This window comes from Mastomys coucha, unplaced genomic scaffold (genome assembly GCF_008632895.1).
Source record: "Mastomys coucha isolate ucsf_1 unplaced genomic scaffold, UCSF_Mcou_1 pScaffold21, whole genome shotgun sequence".
NCBI lineage: Eukaryota > Metazoa > Chordata > Mammalia > Rodentia > Muridae > Mastomys > Mastomys coucha.
The window spans coordinates 181911181-181929681 of record NW_022196904.1 but is presented as its reverse complement, the minus strand read 5'-3'; the positions used below and the strand labels follow the sequence as shown (position 1 = coordinate 181929681).

At 42.2% G+C, this 18501-nt stretch overlaps 1 protein-coding gene across 4 annotated transcripts in view; it reads left to right on the top strand.

Annotated features, from left to right (window-relative positions):
• The first annotated feature begins 1747 nt into the window (after positions 1-1747).
• The window catches only part of Sorcs1 (sortilin related VPS10 domain containing receptor 1), a 540204-nt gene continuing 523450 nt past the window's right edge, over positions 1748-18501 (top strand). For 2 of the 4 annotated variants that reach the window (XM_031390644.1, XM_031390642.1), the window contains exon 1: positions 1751-2796. In XM_031390644.1, the coding sequence (XP_031246504.1) occupies positions 2236-2796 (561 nt within the window). In that variant the 5' untranslated portion in view covers positions 1751-2235. Of the gene's footprint in view, positions 2797-18501 lie in introns of all 4 variants that reach the window. The other 2 variants (XM_031390641.1, XM_031390645.1) reach the window with 2 other exon arrangements.

The following is an 18501-nucleotide window of genomic DNA, read 5'->3' as shown; positions in this document are numbered from 1 at the left end:
GGCTTCAACACAGTGGACAGGAAGCCTGGGGAGGAGAGAGGACTGCTGATTCTTGCCTTTCTGTAGAGGCTACCGCCTGCCAGAATATGTCTCTCTTTTAGCAGGGTCTGTATCTGTGTAGTGATGGTACTTTTCAAAGAATCCTTGGCTTTTAGTAGCTAGAGGACGCCTTTAGGCACCCAACTTTGATTCTTGATATAAACAGCAGCACCTATGTGCTTGCTCCCTGGCTGCTTTTGTTATAAGAACATGCTATTTCTTATTAGTATCATCTATTTTTATCTATTTATTTGTCTATTTATCTATTTGTCCATTTATTTATCTATTTATTTACTTACACAAGATCCCACTCTGTAACCTAGATACTTCTGTACCTTCCTTGTGTCCTATCTTATCCTTGAATTCATGGAGACCATGCTGGCTCAGTGTCTCAGGTGTTGGGCTTACAGTGAGCTGGAGGAACCATCATGATGTCACATCTCCCTGGAACAGATTTTTATCATAAAGCTATTCCTCTGGAGTATCATCAGGAAGGTTTCATTAACTGAAGATTAATTATCACTGTGTATTACTTTCAAGTGGGGCTCATCACAAACTCAGAATTTTGTAGAGTAAGATGATGATTCCAAGTGCGATACTGAACAAACATCAAACCGCACACAGAATTAACACTATTTTATAACATCTGTTTATTCAATCCATAAATACCCCTTCAATAATTTCATAATTCTCACGTGTTCAAGAGGACATTTTCTAGTGTGTGAAAATGGTAAAAAGATTCGATGGCATTTTAAACCTTGGAATCAACTAACAATTCGAAAAAGGCCTGGCTTCTGAGAAACTGGAATTTCCAAAGCCCTCCCACCTACTATAAATCATTACCTCAATTTCTAAACAGTGGCAGGGGATTTGGGGTGGATTGATATTATAATCACAGAATTACAGAATTTTAGGATCACAAAGGATTTTAAAGGTCATCTAGTGCAACCACTTAATTTAATGTGTGGGAAGCTCAATTATCTGAGGTCCCACAGCAAACACCATCAAGCACTGCCTTGCTCAGGGGGATCTGACTGCATGTGTTAGCAACCCTGGGCTAGATACAGGGAGATGCCAGAGGCATACAAAACCTTTCCTCTATTTGTTGATATACAGATGTGTAACAAACTCACAGCACATACTCACCAAGCCAGTCGCCTATAATTGTTCAGTGCACTGTTGCCAAGCACAGAGAATAAAATGGCAAACAGGTCACTTCTTTGAAGTTAGTCTCCCTTCTCTCAAGGAGCTTGTGGTCTCTTAAGGACAGACACCGAGATGTATATATACAGCTACAAAATACTTGGGGAATCTTAACTTCAATTGTGTTGTCAAGTGTGACTGCTTTCAATACTGGAGAGTGCTTAAGAAGACCTGGAAAGGAATCTAGGAGGAATCACAGAGGTGGGGTGGATCTCCCACACTATATGTATGTACATAGACTGAGCAAGACACACACACACACACACACACACACACACACACACACAGTTTATTGCACCACTCTCTGCTGCTTTCTGAGATCTTCTGCAGGCAGGGGCACACAAAGTACGCACTAGATGCCAACTCACCCAGTTTAAGAGGGAGAGGGAGCAAGAGCCCACACATGTTCTAAACTGGAAAAGACCAGAAAAAGAGAAAAGGGGAGAAACAACCACAGAGGAGAGAAGGGAAAACAAGAATAGGAAACCCTTCACAGCGCCTGCTCCGGGAGCCTGGGGCTGCTCGCCCCCAGAGGAAGGTTGCTTGCTCCGGCGTCTTGCGGGGACTCCGCGCGCCTTGGGGAGGGTCGGCCGCAGCGCAGCCCGCGCCCGCAGCCCTGCACACAGCGCAGCTCGGCGACGGGACGCAGCGCCGGGAGCCCCGGCAGAGCCCGCCCTCCCTCCCGCGTCGCCAGCCGGCGCGCGGCGCCCTCTCCGCCCGTGACTTCAGTTCGGCTCCACCCCCGCGCGGCGGCGGCGGCGGTGGCTCGCAGCTCCGTCCCAACCCTCGCGCTCCGCACAAGCCCAGGCTGGGCGAGCGGCAGGCACCTGCCCGGCGCCGCCTCCGTGCGCCCCGCCGCCGCCCAGCCCAACTTGGATGGAGTTGTGGTCCTGAGCGCACGCCCTGCCGCCGTCAGCCCGGAGCCTCGCTCCGCTGCCTGCCTTCCGTCCGGGACTCCCTTTCCGCTTCTCTCCTCTTCTCTCCGCTCCAGAGATGGGAAAAGTTGGCGGCGCCGGGGACGGCTTCTCGGCCGGGCTGAGCGCGCTCCTAGCGGGAGCGGGGCTTCTGATGCTCTTAGCCCCCGGCGTGTGCAGCAGCCTCTCTTACTGCCCTCCGCAGCATCCTAGCTCGACCCCACGCTGGACCCTTACCCCGAGAGGCTTTCCTCACCCGGGACCGCTGGGTCGGGCTCCTGCCACGCCCCCGCCCCTCTTCATGAGACCCCTGTTTGCAGTGGCCCCGGGAGACCGGGCGCTGTTTTTGGAGCGAGCTGGGGGCAGCAGGGTGTCAGTGGCGACCGCTACACGCTCTGGCCGTAGGAGACGGAGTGGAACTGATCCCGAGAAGATTGAACCTGGAGAGGGTGCGAGTCGGAGCCGCCGGGACATGCTAAAGGATGGAGGGCAGCAGGGGCCTGGAACTGGCGCGCGGGACTCGGACAAAGCCACCCGCTTCCGGATGGAGGAGCTGAGACTGACCAGCACCACATTTGCGCTGACGGGAGACTCGGCACACAACCAAGCTATGGTCCACTGGTCTGGCCACAACAGCAGCGTGAGTAGAATGGAACTGGGGGCAAAGGAGTGAGAAAGAGAAGGAAAGGGTTGCCATTACTGTGAGACCTGGTGGAGAATTGGGGGCAAAGAGGTTTCCTTCTTGGGAGATGCTGCATAGTGAAGCCTTTCCAGCTGCCCCCCCCCCCCAAAGAGTTAATGGTGCCTAGTAGGGAGCCCCGACCGCCACCTTCAGAGTCTTCTCCAGATCAAAACGTTCAAACTGGAACAGAACAGGCAGATCTTTTTCATTTCTTCCATGGCACTGGAGAGTGGAACTGAAGACCAAGTATGTGGGTGGTGTGTGCGTTAAAGTATTTTTAATGCAGAGCTGAAAGGGTTAAATTCCCAAGCCCACTGAAATTCCCTGAAGGGACATTTCCTTACCTGATAGACTGATGGACTGCACGGAGAAGTCTCCTCTGTGGGCTTTTTATTTTATTTTTATACAGGGCTCCTAGCCCCTTGGTTCACCCCGGAGAAGGCAAACTGCAGTTCGATAAAAGATGCCCTTTGGTATTAGTAATCTATTTGGGGACCAAACGGAGGCAAGTTTCAGTGCAGAGGCTCCCCAGCATCTCCTGACAGCATTAGCAAGTGCATCTTGAGAGCCAGGCTTTTCTAGCCCATGAAAGGGCAGTTGTTCTCTGGCATGGTCAGCCAGGGAAGATCAGATAGATAGATCCCAGTGACAACAACTCCCTGTTTTCCCACCGACTGACCTCCTCTAGGGAGGAGCTCAAATAAAGGTTTGAGTTTCCCTTTATGAAGGCAGGGACGCGATTTCAGGCACTGGGAGAAGATTTGGGGAGACAACAGTGCAAGTCACTGGCTTTATCAGGAGCTTCAGATTTTCAGAGGAGCCTGCATGTTTGAAATCCGAGGAAGCTAGGTTTAGCCCAAACCTAGAAACTTCAATGAGCTGAAATAGTAACGAACCAGCTTTAATGGTAATAACTGAAGACGATTTAAAAGCGTGTAAAGTTCTCTAGGCTGCCGTGCCATGAAGCCAACACGAAAAGTTAAAGGTTTATAAAACGGGGGCGGGGTGGTGGAAGTGGGGGGTGGGGGAAGGGTCTCAGCTTCCACCGGTTGATGGAGTTTGTCTGTAATGTGTACACTCGATGTAACGTGGTACCTTTGAAAATGTTCCCAGGAAGCTTGCCAACAAGTGCCACTTCACTGAGCTGTGTTCATTGTTGGGTTTTTAATGAGAGTTGAGACAGTTTTGAAATATACTGTGTCATGCATTAGGCGGTCTAGCCTACCCTCTGCTGAGGACAGCCCCTGGTTTCTAGCTAATGCAGCCTTCATGAGGCGCTGCTGCAGCCCGAGGTTCTCAAAAATCCTTTTAATCCAAATCTAATGTTCAAATTATTTCTACTCAAGCTCTGGACACTCTTGTCCTGGCACATTCTATTAACTATACCTTTTGAATCATAGTTACTAAACTGAATCGTTTAATTTTAACTAGAAACTTCCTATACTGACTAATAAACTCTGGCTCCAAAGAAAAAAAAAGAAAGAAAGAAAGATCAAACTTTGGACTCAAAATATTTCTGGCTTTTAATGTAATTCAAGTTGTAAAATATCACTCACCCATTAGACCTCTACTTTAGTTCATCTCTTAAAAAGATCTTGGAAAGAGAGTACATCCTTGGCAAATTTTAACCTCCATTTAGAAATGGCGCCAAGCACTGCCAGCTTTTTTTTTTTTTTTTTTTTTTTTTTTTTTTTTTTTTTGGACGCACAAGAGCAGAATGGGGCTTAGGGCAAGAATATGAATCTAAGATAAAACATAAGAAATAATGACGATGGTAAGTGTTAAAGGTCTGAACACTCAAATTATGTTAAGCACAGCAATGAGGGGGTCTCATACCTCACAGTTTCCTCCCTTCCCCTCCCAGGCCCAGCTCTGAGCATCTCACGTAACTGCTTTGTCTGCTGTATTATGTACTGTATAGATGATGAAGAAAGAGAAAACATTGTTTATCTAGCTAGGTCCATTAAGGAAAGCCAACCTGGCTTATCTGGACCAGACTAACGGGAGAGTGAAATGTTGAAGTGTTTTGTAAAAAGAAAAGGTACAGAAAGACACTTTGGACAACTTTGTGCAATGGAAGCACAGAGAGACTTGAATCCAGCTAGCCTCTGCAGTGTTTTACCACAGCGTGTGGTCCATGCTGTGGGTGTGAGATTCATCTACAGTTGTGGAATACTTCTAGATTAATATCCAAGAATCATATGTCAAGTTATTCAGGAATAGGTCCTGCGACAAAAGTCATGTGTAACTAGTCTCAATTTTATCATATTAATCCAGAATGAGACATCTACTTCTTTAAACCTGGGAGCAAGATTAGGAGATTCCCACATTTCAGTTTATACTTAGATCGCCACACCACCTTATGAATCTCCTTTCCGGTTCTCAGAGATGAAGGTAACACCCCTCTAAGCCTGTGTCACATTGGATAAAATCCTGGGTTTAGAAGAGCCTCTGATTACAATAGCACCTGCTTTCAAGGTACAAGTGTATGGGAATTATCAGCTGCCTGTCAAACTGGTGGGGAACTCTGGATGGTCTTTCAACTCATTCCCTTCTTTTCTCCTGCCCCATCATCTGTAAGACTTGTGTGCTTGTGTACACACATAACTGTTGTGCCTCATCTGTGGGTGTAATGTGCTTCCCCCACACTGCGCTCTTCTCCCTTGATGGAAACCGTTGCTAGAGTTGGAGGAACACCTGGGGGGATCTTCTGGCATGAAAAGTGCTGGGTATGAATCATTTGTCATGAGTTTGGTGTCATGAGCAAGAACATATTGTTCCTATCCTACTCATCCCAGGCATGCTGTGCCCTGATCTAAATTTACATAGTAATCCTTAGAGTGTTACAAAATGTATCTGACTATATATGTGTTCCTGGTGCTCTATGTGTTTATACTTTCATCCCAAGGGATTTTAAAGTGCTATACTCACTAATCTATTAACTCCCTTGTAGGTGGTAAGTAGGTGACAAGTGTTAATCTCTCCCTTTCATATTTTTATACTGTAGTTCATTTGAATATTTCAATTCACCAGCCAGGCTCCTTCGTTTTGGCAGTGGTGTGAAGTGATTTGTTAACAGAAATTTTCACTTAGATCTTTCCACCATGAGTACTTAGTACTCATCAGAGGGTATGGTGGCCTGGTCAGCTTTTACATAGCTAGGTGCCTTTAATGTTTTCTAAAGTTGACATTTCTACCCAACCTTACTGAATAAACTGATTCCCACTGGGGCATGGCAGGTCTCTGACATTCACTATGCCATTTAATTATCTTGAGTAGGCATCTTTGCATAGATGAGGAAGCTGAGACTACAAAAGAGTAAAAGTTCCAAGAGAAAATCACTCATGAGTATCAGAGCAGGAATTGAGCACCTGCTGTCACTCTGTCTGCTCTGAACACTCCCCCCTCCCCCCTATAATGGCTTCCATACAAGCGTTTAGGCAGACAGAACACTCTGGCTTTTGGACTCAGTATAATTCATAATCCTATTTTGAGTTGATGTCTGACAGTGATCAGAAGGCATCTTCTGGATGGAAGGCTTCCTTCAGCATGTGCTTTACCTCATGTCTATCATCACATATGTCACCTAAGTGGGGAGTGTGCTGGGTTCTCATCCACCCACTTCTACATCCTTTGTGAGAGATCGGCTCTGCACTTGGTAATTCAAGGAGGGTAACCTAAGATCATTTAGCTTTCTACTTATCATTGGCAATAGATTCTTTTCCTGCTCTTCTCCTCTTTCTCCTCCTCCTTTTCTGCTTCCTTTTCTTCTTCCTCCTTTGCTTCCTCCTCCTCTTCTTCCTCTTCCTTCTCCTTTTCCTCCTCTTCCTCCTCCTCCCCTTCCTCCTCTTCTTCTCCCTCCTCCTCCTCTTCTTCTATGACCCAGCAGATCTTATACAGGTGCCAGGTGTTGGTAATTTGGCCAACTGTACTAATACAGTTCTCTCTTTTCTGACCTGACACATTTTTATTTTTAAATAAAGTGGAAAAAAAAAAGATTTTTAGCTTTCCTCTAGGAAGCCACATACTTACTTCTCTGGTGGTCCCTATGATTTTAATGACTGCTGATCTGATGTGGAGGTGCATGGAAGGCAGCAATATTAGGGACAGATGGATCTGAGTTCTCATCTTAACTTTCCTGCTTCCCAGTGCATTGCCTTGAAAAAGTACTTGAGTTCTTTGAGGTTTAGGCTCCTCGACTTAAGGCACAGGGTGGTATGTTTTCTGTAGTTCTTTTTCCTTAAAGATTTAGTGTTAAGTACGTTAAGTCTTTTGTGTTTGGGGAGTCTTTAATATGTGATACTTCTTTAGGTGAAAAGTAAAATGCAGTAATTAAGAATGACAAATTAGAGACTTGGTTACATGTAATACAGCCACATCATGGTGATACTCACCAAGTTTGGCTAAAATGTGTGAGAGTTTGGGATTTAGGTCAGACATAATGATCTGTATCTATCACCAGTAAAATTAAAAAAAGAAAGAAAGAAAGGAAGAAAGAAAGAGAAAAAGGTTTTTTTCCATAGGTCTTTTTCTCCACATGCATGTTCAAATTTGTTTGTGAGGTGTCACAGACTTTGAGACTGCAGAGACCTATATTGTAATCTGTGCTTATACATTTGGTTTACTGAATTTCCTTTATCACAACTTTGATTTACTAAATGTGCTATTTTTGTATTGAAGGGCAGAAAATTTGGAAAGTAAAAACCTCTTAGGTATTTGGTAGACACTGTCTAGAGTAAATCAACTCTAGGAAGTTTACCACATTCCTTTAAATCAGTTCCTTTGGTAGCCATTGCTTAGGCTCTGTAGGCAGGTGGAATAAAAGGTTTCACTAATGAGAAGAATAACTACTTTCATGCCAGGGCTGATTGACATGTGTCAACATTATGATGAGAACCTTGCATGAATTTTATTTACTTCTAATTTTCAAATACTTACAGAACTCTGAATACCTGTCATTCACTGGCATGGGGATGGATATCTGTGGCATAGAACATAAAAAAAAAAGAAGAAAGAAAGAAAGAAAGAAAGAAAGAAAGAAAGAAAGAAGGAAAGAAAAAATCCTCGCCCCCTGAAAGTTTTCAATCTTGTACCCAAATAATCCTTACAAGGGGGCACTGAGGATCCATGTACTCTGAAGCAGAGTAGCAAATGATAGATCTGGAGAGGCCGGCTGAAGAACTTCTGGAAAGCAAGTCTTCAAGCATTATGGCAGGGGGAATGCTTGAATGGCACTTTCAGTTACATGGAAAAGTCAAGTAACTAGAAACTACAACAAAGGCATTTTGATCTGAACAGATTTCATAAGTAAGGTAAGAGAAGAGGCCTGGACGCTACCACTCATTTTTAGGAAATCTACCTAACTTTGTTAAAACCTGTATTGAAAGTTTAAATTCTAACACTAGCCTTCAAAGGATAGTGGAAGAAAAGAGTTTGTACATCAGTCCTACAGTGTGTCTGGTTGTGTTCCAAGGCTAGTGTGTGAATAAAACTACATGGTCACTGAAAGCTGCACCTGCCTATACTTGTCCATTAAGTCTCAGCTGGAGTCAGCATGCTTCTGTTTTTATGTTGACATATTTTTGTACATACATCCTTTTTTTTCTTGCCAGAAAATAATTTGCCACTGGTTAGTTTTTAGTCAGGTATATCCCCAGCTGTTCTGCCTGGAGAATAAGTTAATCCCCACCACCACCCTGGCCGCTTATGTGAGTCACTAAATGTATGTTAAAAGTTTGTCTCTGCATGGATAGTGTAGATAATGCATCTCCTTCTCCTGTTAGTTAGAAAAACTGTCCAGTCTCTCTGCCGTCTCTGAAGGCAGTGCCAGAGAAGAGATGTGCTTAGAGTGAGGTGAGGTCAGAGCCCACACAAGCTGAAAAGGTTGTCCCTGAGGACCTAAAACTTCGCAGAAGGGATTGCTGACTTAGTCAAATAAGAAGGTGGGATCTTATCTTACAACACTGAGAATACAGCCTACTCTAAGACTCAGGTATAGGACAAAGAAAGAACATGAATACTAGTGTTTCTTCCTGCCATTCTTCAGGTGTCTAAAAATATTGTATCTGTTTCTGTAGCACTCTTAAATGTTGCTTTAACACTTTAGATCAGTTACAGCTCATTTTTTTCCTCTTTACATAATACTTCTGTTCTCAAACAATGGAGTATCACTTCCCTTACCTGAGTTTCATTCTCCGCACAATCCTGTAAAACGGGAGAGACTAATTCCATCTACATTTCTGAGAGAAGGAAACCATGACCCTGCCATAAAAGAGGTCATTTTGTATGATCAGAAAGCCAGAAACATTTGGCTGTGCTGTGCAGCACATTGAACTCTTGGTATAGTCCTCCACTGGCCACCAGGAATGTGCCAGGCAGGTGTTAGAACATAGTTACATTGTAGCCTCAGGGGTAGGCAAAGCCCGTTACAAATGTATCCATTGTGTTGAGAACTGTGCCTGGTGGCTAGGGAGCTCCAACAGCCCAAATTTCAACTTCAGCTGACTGCAGCTGCTTAGGTTATTTGCTTTTGGCTTCAGTGCATGAGGCCTCATGGATGCTCACTGTGAGCTTTAAACCTTGAATTACTGGTCCTAAAGGGAGATGAAGAGACATGCTGGCAGTGAGTTTCCTGACAGTAACCTATGTGAATTCTGCACCCCACTGTTAATGTACTGCATAGAGTACATTACATAGGACTAGGGGTTACTGAAGCTGGGAATGGGAGAGCAAAGAGTAGAATCCTGCCACCCACCACTTCTTTCCTTAACTGTTTTCCACGGTGAGTTCTAATTAAAATAATGTGAAAAGTGGCCTCAGTTAAGGGAACTGAGGGTGTCACATTTGGAGCAGCAGAAGTCAACGTGAAGGAGTGAGATTTGATGCTAATGGTGATTAGCTAATGCTCATTGGATAGAAAGTACTCAAGAATTAAATGGAGCCACGGGTTATTACGTTGGTTTTTGTACTTCTAATTTCCAGGGGAGAAGGTAAGTTTGCTGAATACTATAGTCTATATCCAGTGAAGACAAATTGATGGGTAGCCCCCAACCATCTCTTCATAACATAAAGAAGCATCAAGTTAGTGAGCAGCTGCTCATTGAGAGCATGTTATGGATCATCGCTGGGCTATGTCCTGCAATCATGATGCCTTTACAAACTAGTTTGTGCTGTCTCCACTCTAAATCTGTGACTGTTTGAGCCTAAAGAACTTGCCCAAAGTTGCCCAGTTGGGAAATACCCAAGACAAAATTTGCCTTTTGCCATTTTTAGCTTCAAAGCTTTTAATGTTTTGTGCTGCCTCTTAGATGGCTTTCTTTTTTATCACTCTGAAAGTGGGAACGCCAGAAGTCAAGGGAGAAGGCCTGTAAGGTGATTCTTGGTCCAAATGACACATTTGGTGGCACCCTCCTTGGCCTTGCTGTATTCTCAGGCCACTGACATGTGACGCTTTGCTGCGAAGTAGCTTCAGGGTACAGCTTGATCTCTGCCCTCACTGCTGCCAAACCCATGCTTGCTCTCCTGGATACATCTATGCCTCATCCTATTATTGAGAGGGGATACGTAGGATGTGCTTACTCCCTACTGGCTAATGACCCTAGAATGACAGTGTAGACAACTATCTTTAAAAAAAAAAAAAAAGAAGTGCTACTATGAGTCATATTAGCAGACAACCAGCTCATCATGCTATGCCCTGGAGCAAATGGATTGATGCCTCTAGTCATCACCCCTTAATAGAGTAGCCTGGGCTATTAAAGCACGGAATCCTGTACCATCTATCCAGCTCCAGGGCCTGTATGTGAGTGGGTGGGTTTATGGAGGTGTTCAGGGGGTGGGTGTTGTTAGAAATCTGCCCTCTCTCAGCAAGTCTACCCCAGACTCTCCAGCAGCATCTTTAAAGGGTGTCGCAGGGCTATTTTAGGCATGTGCCCTAAGCCAGTTCAGAAACGTCCCAGCAGCCTGCTTGCTCTAACTTGCATTTTGCTGAGATAATGGGGAGATTAAGACTGAGTGAGCACACACCCAGTCAGCAGTGCCTCCATCAGCATTTCCCAAAGGACTGTCCTCGTGGGACTCATGCATGAAGTCAATTCCCAGGTGAGAGGGAGATGCTGGAGTCTGCATTGTGACAAATCCCTTGGAAATTTGTCCACCTTGGACACTGATTGTTTTAGGAGCATGTGAATTTTAGGGTCTCTGAAGCTCTTTTCTGCCCATACAGTTGTGAATTTCGTTAGCATGCTATGTTTTCCCATTAGAACTGAAGCATGTAAATTTTGGAGTCTCCTTAACGGATACTCCTGGTGCTTGAGACAAGGTAGAAAGCCTAGATGATCACATGGGACAGCACAACCTCCCGAGTATTGCTAGAAAATTATCTTCCTTTTTCAATGTAACCTGGGCCAAAATGTACTGGAAGTGGCAAAATGTTGCACATAAGCATATGTGACTGTAATGTAGAGATTGCTTTCATTTCTTGCTTTATTATCTGGTATGTATATTAATTTGGCAAAGGATGCAGTTCTGTGCTTCTGTTTTTCTTTAAAATGTGGATAAGGTACATTTCTTAAAATTGTAGACAATTGTTTTTGTTTTTTGAGATTAATATAATTGTACTAGTTACCCCTATATAGACAGGTGATAATTAAAAGTGATGATGACTATTAAAAATGTGTAAAGTAGCCCCTAGTACATAGTATGCAACCAATAAGGATTACTAATGTCGTTATCATTATTGGTTTGTTACTATTGCTTTTAATATTAATAGTACCTAAGTTGACCATACTAGAAGATGCTTATGGTATGTTCATTGTAATATTGCCTTTCTCCCTATGTTAATCATTTAATTACATTTACATTTGTATGCACACACGTTTACGTCTGTACAAGTCAGAGGACCATTTAGAGGATTCCGTTTTCTCCTTCTACCATTGGACTTCAGGATTGAACCTCAGGTTGCCAAGCTTGGCTGTAGTCATCTTCACGAGCTGAGAGGACTTCCCAACCCCACGGTTTTTAACTCTGGCTCCTGTACTGCGATGATGTCTGAGACACTGTGCCATTATGTTTTGGGTGGGGAGGCATCCTTCTCAACTGTTATCTCTTTCCATCTAATACTTGCATCTTGAATGAGTTCTGCTTTATTTTCTATTGCTTAGGAAATCTAGCTTTCTGTAGAACAGCAGTTCTTGACACGTGGGTAGAGATCCCTGGGTCAGATATCCTGTATATCAGATTACAATTCTTAACAGGAGCAAACTTTCAGTTATAAAGTAGCAATGAGATGATTTCATGGTTGTGGTTATCACAACATGGGGAACAGTGTTAAAGGGTCTCAGCATTAGGAAGGTTGAGAACCACTGACAGAACAATCAGCCTATGACCATAGACATGAACGTCACAGACAATTAAAGTAGGGAAAAGGCTGACATCATAGGCACCTAGTTTGAAGTGCAAAATCTCTCACAAAAGACAAGAAAGAGATGGATCATAAAATAGTACAAACTAAGGCCCAGGAAGTCAAGGACATTTGGGGCTATGCTGTTCGCATTTTATATATATATATATATATATATATTCCTTGGATGTAGTAAGGTTTTGAAAGTCAGTTGTTCTATACACAGCATCATTGTTTTTATTTACAAAGCCTATTTATGACTCAGACTTGTGGTTATGATGAGCACTGAGATTATATGTGATTATTTTGGTCTGTCTTTTGATGTTTCCCAGCAAACATAAATTGCTTGCGTTCTTTTAAAAAGTTACTTTAAAAAGAAAAATAAAACATAAGAGGGCGAATGTGCTTGTGAACTTGGCCTCATTAGCACTGACTTCAGGCGCTGAGCTGGACAAAGCACTCACAGCGTGATGTTGCCTGCTTGTTCTTTCTAATCACTGTTGTTGGGAGACAGCAGTGCCAGTGGTTTTCTCAGCAAAATCGCCCCTTGTCTTTCTCCTGACAGGACTGCAGCCTATATTCCTGGGCGCCTTTTCTACCATAGCTGTTCTGATTAAGAGGAAAAGGAATCAAGAGGTAGTTTTGTCTCTTGACTACATCCTATATTTTCGTTTCCTTCTCAGCGTCTATCTGGATCTTGATCTCTCCCTTTACAGCATAAATAGGCACATAAATACATTCATAATGAACATGTGCAACTTTGTGGATGTGGATGTGCATGTGTGCATGTGTGTATGAGTGTTTTGTGTGTGTGTATGTGTGTGTGCACGCACGCACATGGGTGCATGCGTGTGTGTACTTGTGTATGTGATTCACAGTAGCTTGTTCTTAAAGTGAATACCACTGTTTGTAAAAGTGAAGTGGGTAGACCTACATATAAACAGAATAGATGTTTATGGAACTCAGTATGGTGGTTTCTTAAAAAAGGAGAGAGGAAAAAGAAAGAAAGGAAAGAGAAGAGTTAATGGGAATAGAAATATAGAAATATGGAGAATGAAAGTGTACACAAACATACATAAATAGAACGAGACAGAGAAAGAGAAGCAGAGAGATCAGTAACAAGTTTGCTCTCCTATTTTACATTTCATTTTCAAGTAACTTAAAAATAACTCAAGTGATGTCTATTTATTGAGAAACAGACAAAAATCACACGTAATATTCATCATAGTACACAAACATTTTTAGTTACAGATAAAAATGTTGTAGGCAAGAGAAGGGCGAGGAAGAATCAATAAAAAGAAAACAGATATAGACTGATAAAATAGGTAAGTAGGAAAAGAGAAGGAAAAAGAAAATTTGAGAGAAAGACAAGGAAGGCTGTTGATTAGGAAAGGCATTTTGAGGGACCAAGTTGTAGTAGAGCCATGTGGGATAGCTTCTCCACCCTCTTATTTGACAGGATTTAGCATCCAGCCATGTGAAGGAGCTAATCCAGGGCTGGTAACCCTGCATGTGTTGTGGCTTTGAGAACAACATGTGTGCGTAGCTCTCTGTGGTGGAAGTGGCATGTGTAGCATTTATGTGTTGTTAAAAATCTCTAGAGAGCAATTGATTTGGAGAAGTGAGCCTGACTGGTTCATGTAGAGACAGCATTTTAACCTTTTCTGTTGTAATTAGTCTATGTTACTTTGGAGAGTTAACATGGATATGCATTTTTATGATACTAAAAACCTTAAAGAAGCCTTTCGATTGACTGTTATGTCAGTGCTGACATACTCGGTCTTTCACCTGGAGGGTGCACAGCCTGGCAGGAGCAGATACACGTGTAAAGGAATGAATTAGAACTTAGTGTGGCAGGGGCATGACGGCTCACTAGAGTTTTATACAAAGTGATCTTTCCATACAAAAGTGATGGGGATAGAGAATTTGCCTGAGGGTGGGAGGCTATGGTTTAAAGGGAAGTGGCTTTTGTCTGGGACTTCAGTCAAAGTTAGGAAAATTATAGACAGAGTAGAGATTGGTGGGAAAGAGGGCAGTTTGGCCTCACTTTTTCAATCCCCTGTATCTTGAGTCTGAGCTTCACCTCAGGTTGTTAGCAGTTAATAAGCTGCCGTTGGTTTGATACCTCATTCTTTATTCTTTATTAATTTAATCTCCAAAATACTTGGGGCAAAGGCCAATAGGGCTTAAAAATAACAGATTAGTTTCCCTGTCTTATAATTTCCCACTAGATTATTGACCACCAACCAGACCAAAGAATTTGATCTTCCAAAAGAAATAAACTCATAAAATTTGCCCAGCTCAGACACACACAAAAATCTACAGAATACAATTTGATTATCTGAACAGTGAGGGTCATTCTTGGTGGTGATTCTGTGTTTCTGGTTTTACGTAGTTTAAGGTGAGGATTTGTGTCATCTTAAATTAAATGCCTACCCAATCAGAATGAGACACATTAAGGTTACTGGCTCCATCAACATTTACAAGTACAAGACAGGGACAGGACACTAGGGAATTCTGTACCAAAGTTACCTATTCTTAATTGGCTATTTATTGCAAATAGGAGATGGCATTTATAAATTAAATACATAGAAAAGTCCCAGAAAACAAATATAGCTTTTTTTCTTATTGTTTACTTTCTACGTAATTGGGAATAATACACCAGCAGGAGAGAATGCACGAGGGAAGTCTAGCTGTCGGCAGAAGGGGGTGGCTGCAAGGGGCATGTAGGATCCCAGGCTGTGAGAAGTGGTGTACAAGCATCTTTGCACATAAGGCTCAGACTGGGTGCGCCCTGAGAGGATGATTGCAAAGCTCAGCTCTGCCATCTGGGATGACTTGGAAATTTTTGACTTATAGACATTGTGTTTACGTATTAAAAGATTGAATTCTGGGATTTCATCATTTTAAAACAGAAAGGGAATGGGCAAAAGTTTTCCAAGTGATATCAACTATGCTCTAAATTAGGAATCAGTTCCCTTTTTCACTTAAGCTCTGAGTTCATTTCATATATGAGCCCCCATTTTATATTTAAGTTATATCAAAACCTTGAGCAAAAGAAAGAAATTTTTATTTGACTTGAAAACTCTATAGGTTTAGAGGCACCTTCATAATTCTTATTCACCTTAGTTTGGGTTAGTAAAGAACTCAAAAGGAGATAGATGAGATGGCTGAGTGGGTAAAGAAAGAGTCCTGCTGCCAAGCCTGATAACCTAAGTTTGATTCCCAGGACTGCATGGGGGAAGGAGAGCGCCAACTCTCCAATGTTGTTCTCTCTCTCTCTCTCTCTCTCTCTCTCTCTCTCTCTCTCTCTCTCTCTCTCTCTCTCTCTCTGTCTCTCTCTCTCTCTCTCCCTCTCTCTCTCTTTCTCTCTCTCTCTCCCTCTCTCTCTCTCTCTCTTTCTCTCTCGCTCTCTCTCTCTCTTTCTCTCTCTCTCTCTCTCTCTCTCTTTCTCTCTCTCTCTCTCTCTCTCTCACACACACACACACACAGAAAGAGAGAGAGAGAGAAAGAGAGAGAGAGAGAGAGAGAGAGAGGTGTATGCAAAGACACAGTACACTCATGTGCACGCTAAATTTGCATACCAAATATGTTTTTAAACAATATGTAGGAAGCAATATTTGTTCCTTAGGAATAGTAGGACAAACTTTCTGTCCCATCATGTGTTTTTATATAACTTACAAGTTACAAATCATTAAGTAACTGGAGAAATTAAAAGAAGAATGTTTTGTGACAGATGACTGCTACACAATCCATTAAAATGCAGTCACCTGATGTCTGCATAATGCTGGGCAACAACCACATAGCTGAGTACTTGTGAAAATGACTCTAAATCCATCAATCCAAAATATTTATTCTCTGACCTGCTACAGAGGAAAGTTTGCTCACTCTTCATTTGTGGCTTCGGGAGAGCATAAATGGTCGAGCACAATTGAGAGCCTGTGGTCAGCTGTACACCACATTTTCAGAGTGGTCCTTTGATCTTGCTCTTCCTTTCTAAAAGCCTCGTGTGCTCCCATTCACTGCAGATTCTCATTCTCAAGTGTAGCATCTGTCCTTTGTCCAGTGCATCTGCTCAGGCCTTCCCTCTGTCTGGAAACTTTGCTTGCATTTTAAATCCTTTCCATTTGGAAGTTATCTCCTTAATGACAATTTCTTCAATAATCCAGAAAGAGGAAATGCATGACTATTATGAGGTAAAAGATCTGAAATTATGACTGAGTCACTCTAGGCCTCCATTCAATCAAGGCATGGCTCTGGTTTGTGAACCTTCTGGAGGTCAGGGTTCTATTTCCTGCATTTTTATATACTTCTATGCAGTACATAGGAGATCCCTAGGAAGTACATATTTCTGTATGGCACAGGATGGATTTATTTACTGTTTATCACATAGAACACAAATCATCAGCATTAATATGCCATAAATATAAACCACTTGGGCATTTTCATTGTTTTGATTCAAGAAGTATGATTCTATGTTTCACTCACTGAAATGGGGGGAAAGTTGCCCAAAATGAAACAAAGGAATAAGGAAAAGGGAAAGAAAGGGAGTGAGAGGAGCCAAGACTTGAACCAAATCAAAATGCATTGGAAGCCACAGCTTTCCTGTAGGAAGAGGCGGTAGGATACAGTAGGTAGCCGCCAGGACAAGTTGATGACTAGTTGGGGCGAACATTGCCTCAGGCCTAAGGGAGAAAATAACTGCATGTCCCTCACTTAAGGAGCTAAACTGAGAACCAGCCCCCGTGCTACAAAGTCTCAACCAGGACAGAAGATTTGAGAAATGGTGAGGATATATTTCATTGTGTAAGCAAGACGATTGTGTTTGTGATAACAGGGTGAAGAAGAGAAAACAATGCCAGGTGAAGCCTGTGCTCTCTTCCTGGCAAATGTCCTGAGAGTTTCTGTGAGTTTTCCGAGTGATTCTGGGCATGATAGATTTTCAAGGAAAGGTGGGGAAAGACTACTTTTCTGAGAACTCAGCAATTATATATGACAACAAATATTTACTGGCTATTTAGTACCTGCCAGGCACTATTCTGATTGATTTGTGTACCATCAACAACAGAAAACAGTTAACACTGTTCTAAAGAAATGGCTACTGTGAATTGTACTATTGTTAGTACAACAGGAAATAGGCATGGTCATTATTCTCTATAAAAATCTATATTTACTTGACCTAAAGTAAGAAATTAAGTAGCTCAACCAAGGGCACATGGGTGGCAGGTGTTAGAATTTAGAGTTGAGAAGCTGGGATCTAAAACGACAGACAGGAGTCTAGGAGCTCATTTTTAAATCACCGTGTTCTACTATGTTTTAATGTGGCATTATCTTCAAATGGTCTCAAGGATTTTCTGGATTTAACAATAATTATTATTATTTAACAATAATTAATAATTAATAATTGACTGCTTAAAATATACCAGGCATAGGTAGGAACTGAGAATTATTTATTTAAGATCAAATTTATTAAGGATCAAAGTTGGTAATAGCCTGCATACCTGACTCTGTATTTTGAGCACTGTGGTCCTTATACTGATAATCTGTGGCATTTGGGAGGTTGTGGTATAAATCTCCTTTTGGGATGTAAACCAAAAGATTATTTGTTCCTTAGAAGACAATTGAAAAATTAGAGAAAACATTTTTTTTAAGGCAATGGGTACAGGGCTAGATATTCAGAGAAGCCTACCATTTAAAGAAACAAATGCTCTGGTTTCTGTTTATAATAGAGATTAGTGAATTAGTGATTAAGGGTGTGCAGATATATGGAGAATGTGTGTGTGTGTGTGTGTGTGTGTGTGTGTCTGTGTGTCTGCTTTGCACGCATGTTGGTATTATTAGCTATACACATACCTGTATTTGGAGAGTTGACTTATTGCTTCTATTTTGTGTTTAGTCTGAGGGAATATCTACTTTTATATGAAAATGAGGATGTTTGCCCACTGAATAACTAAGCAAACATTTTATACTTTCATGAAAAAAGATAAAATTATTTAATATCCAGCAGTATATGCACCAAATTAAAAATAGAAACCAAACCTTTAATCATCTGGAGAAACATCAGGGTACTCTTTTCTTGAAACATCTTTAGCATGCCCATGTCTAATGAGAGTTTGTTTTGTGTTTTCCAAACTTGAGACTATTTAGCTCAGACTGCATGCATGTAATCTGCTGTCTTTCACCCTCAGAGCTAAGCTGCCTTATTTAATCAGAATAAACTTGAAAAGCTTGACCTTGATTTATTATTTAAACTGCCCTGTAGCCAA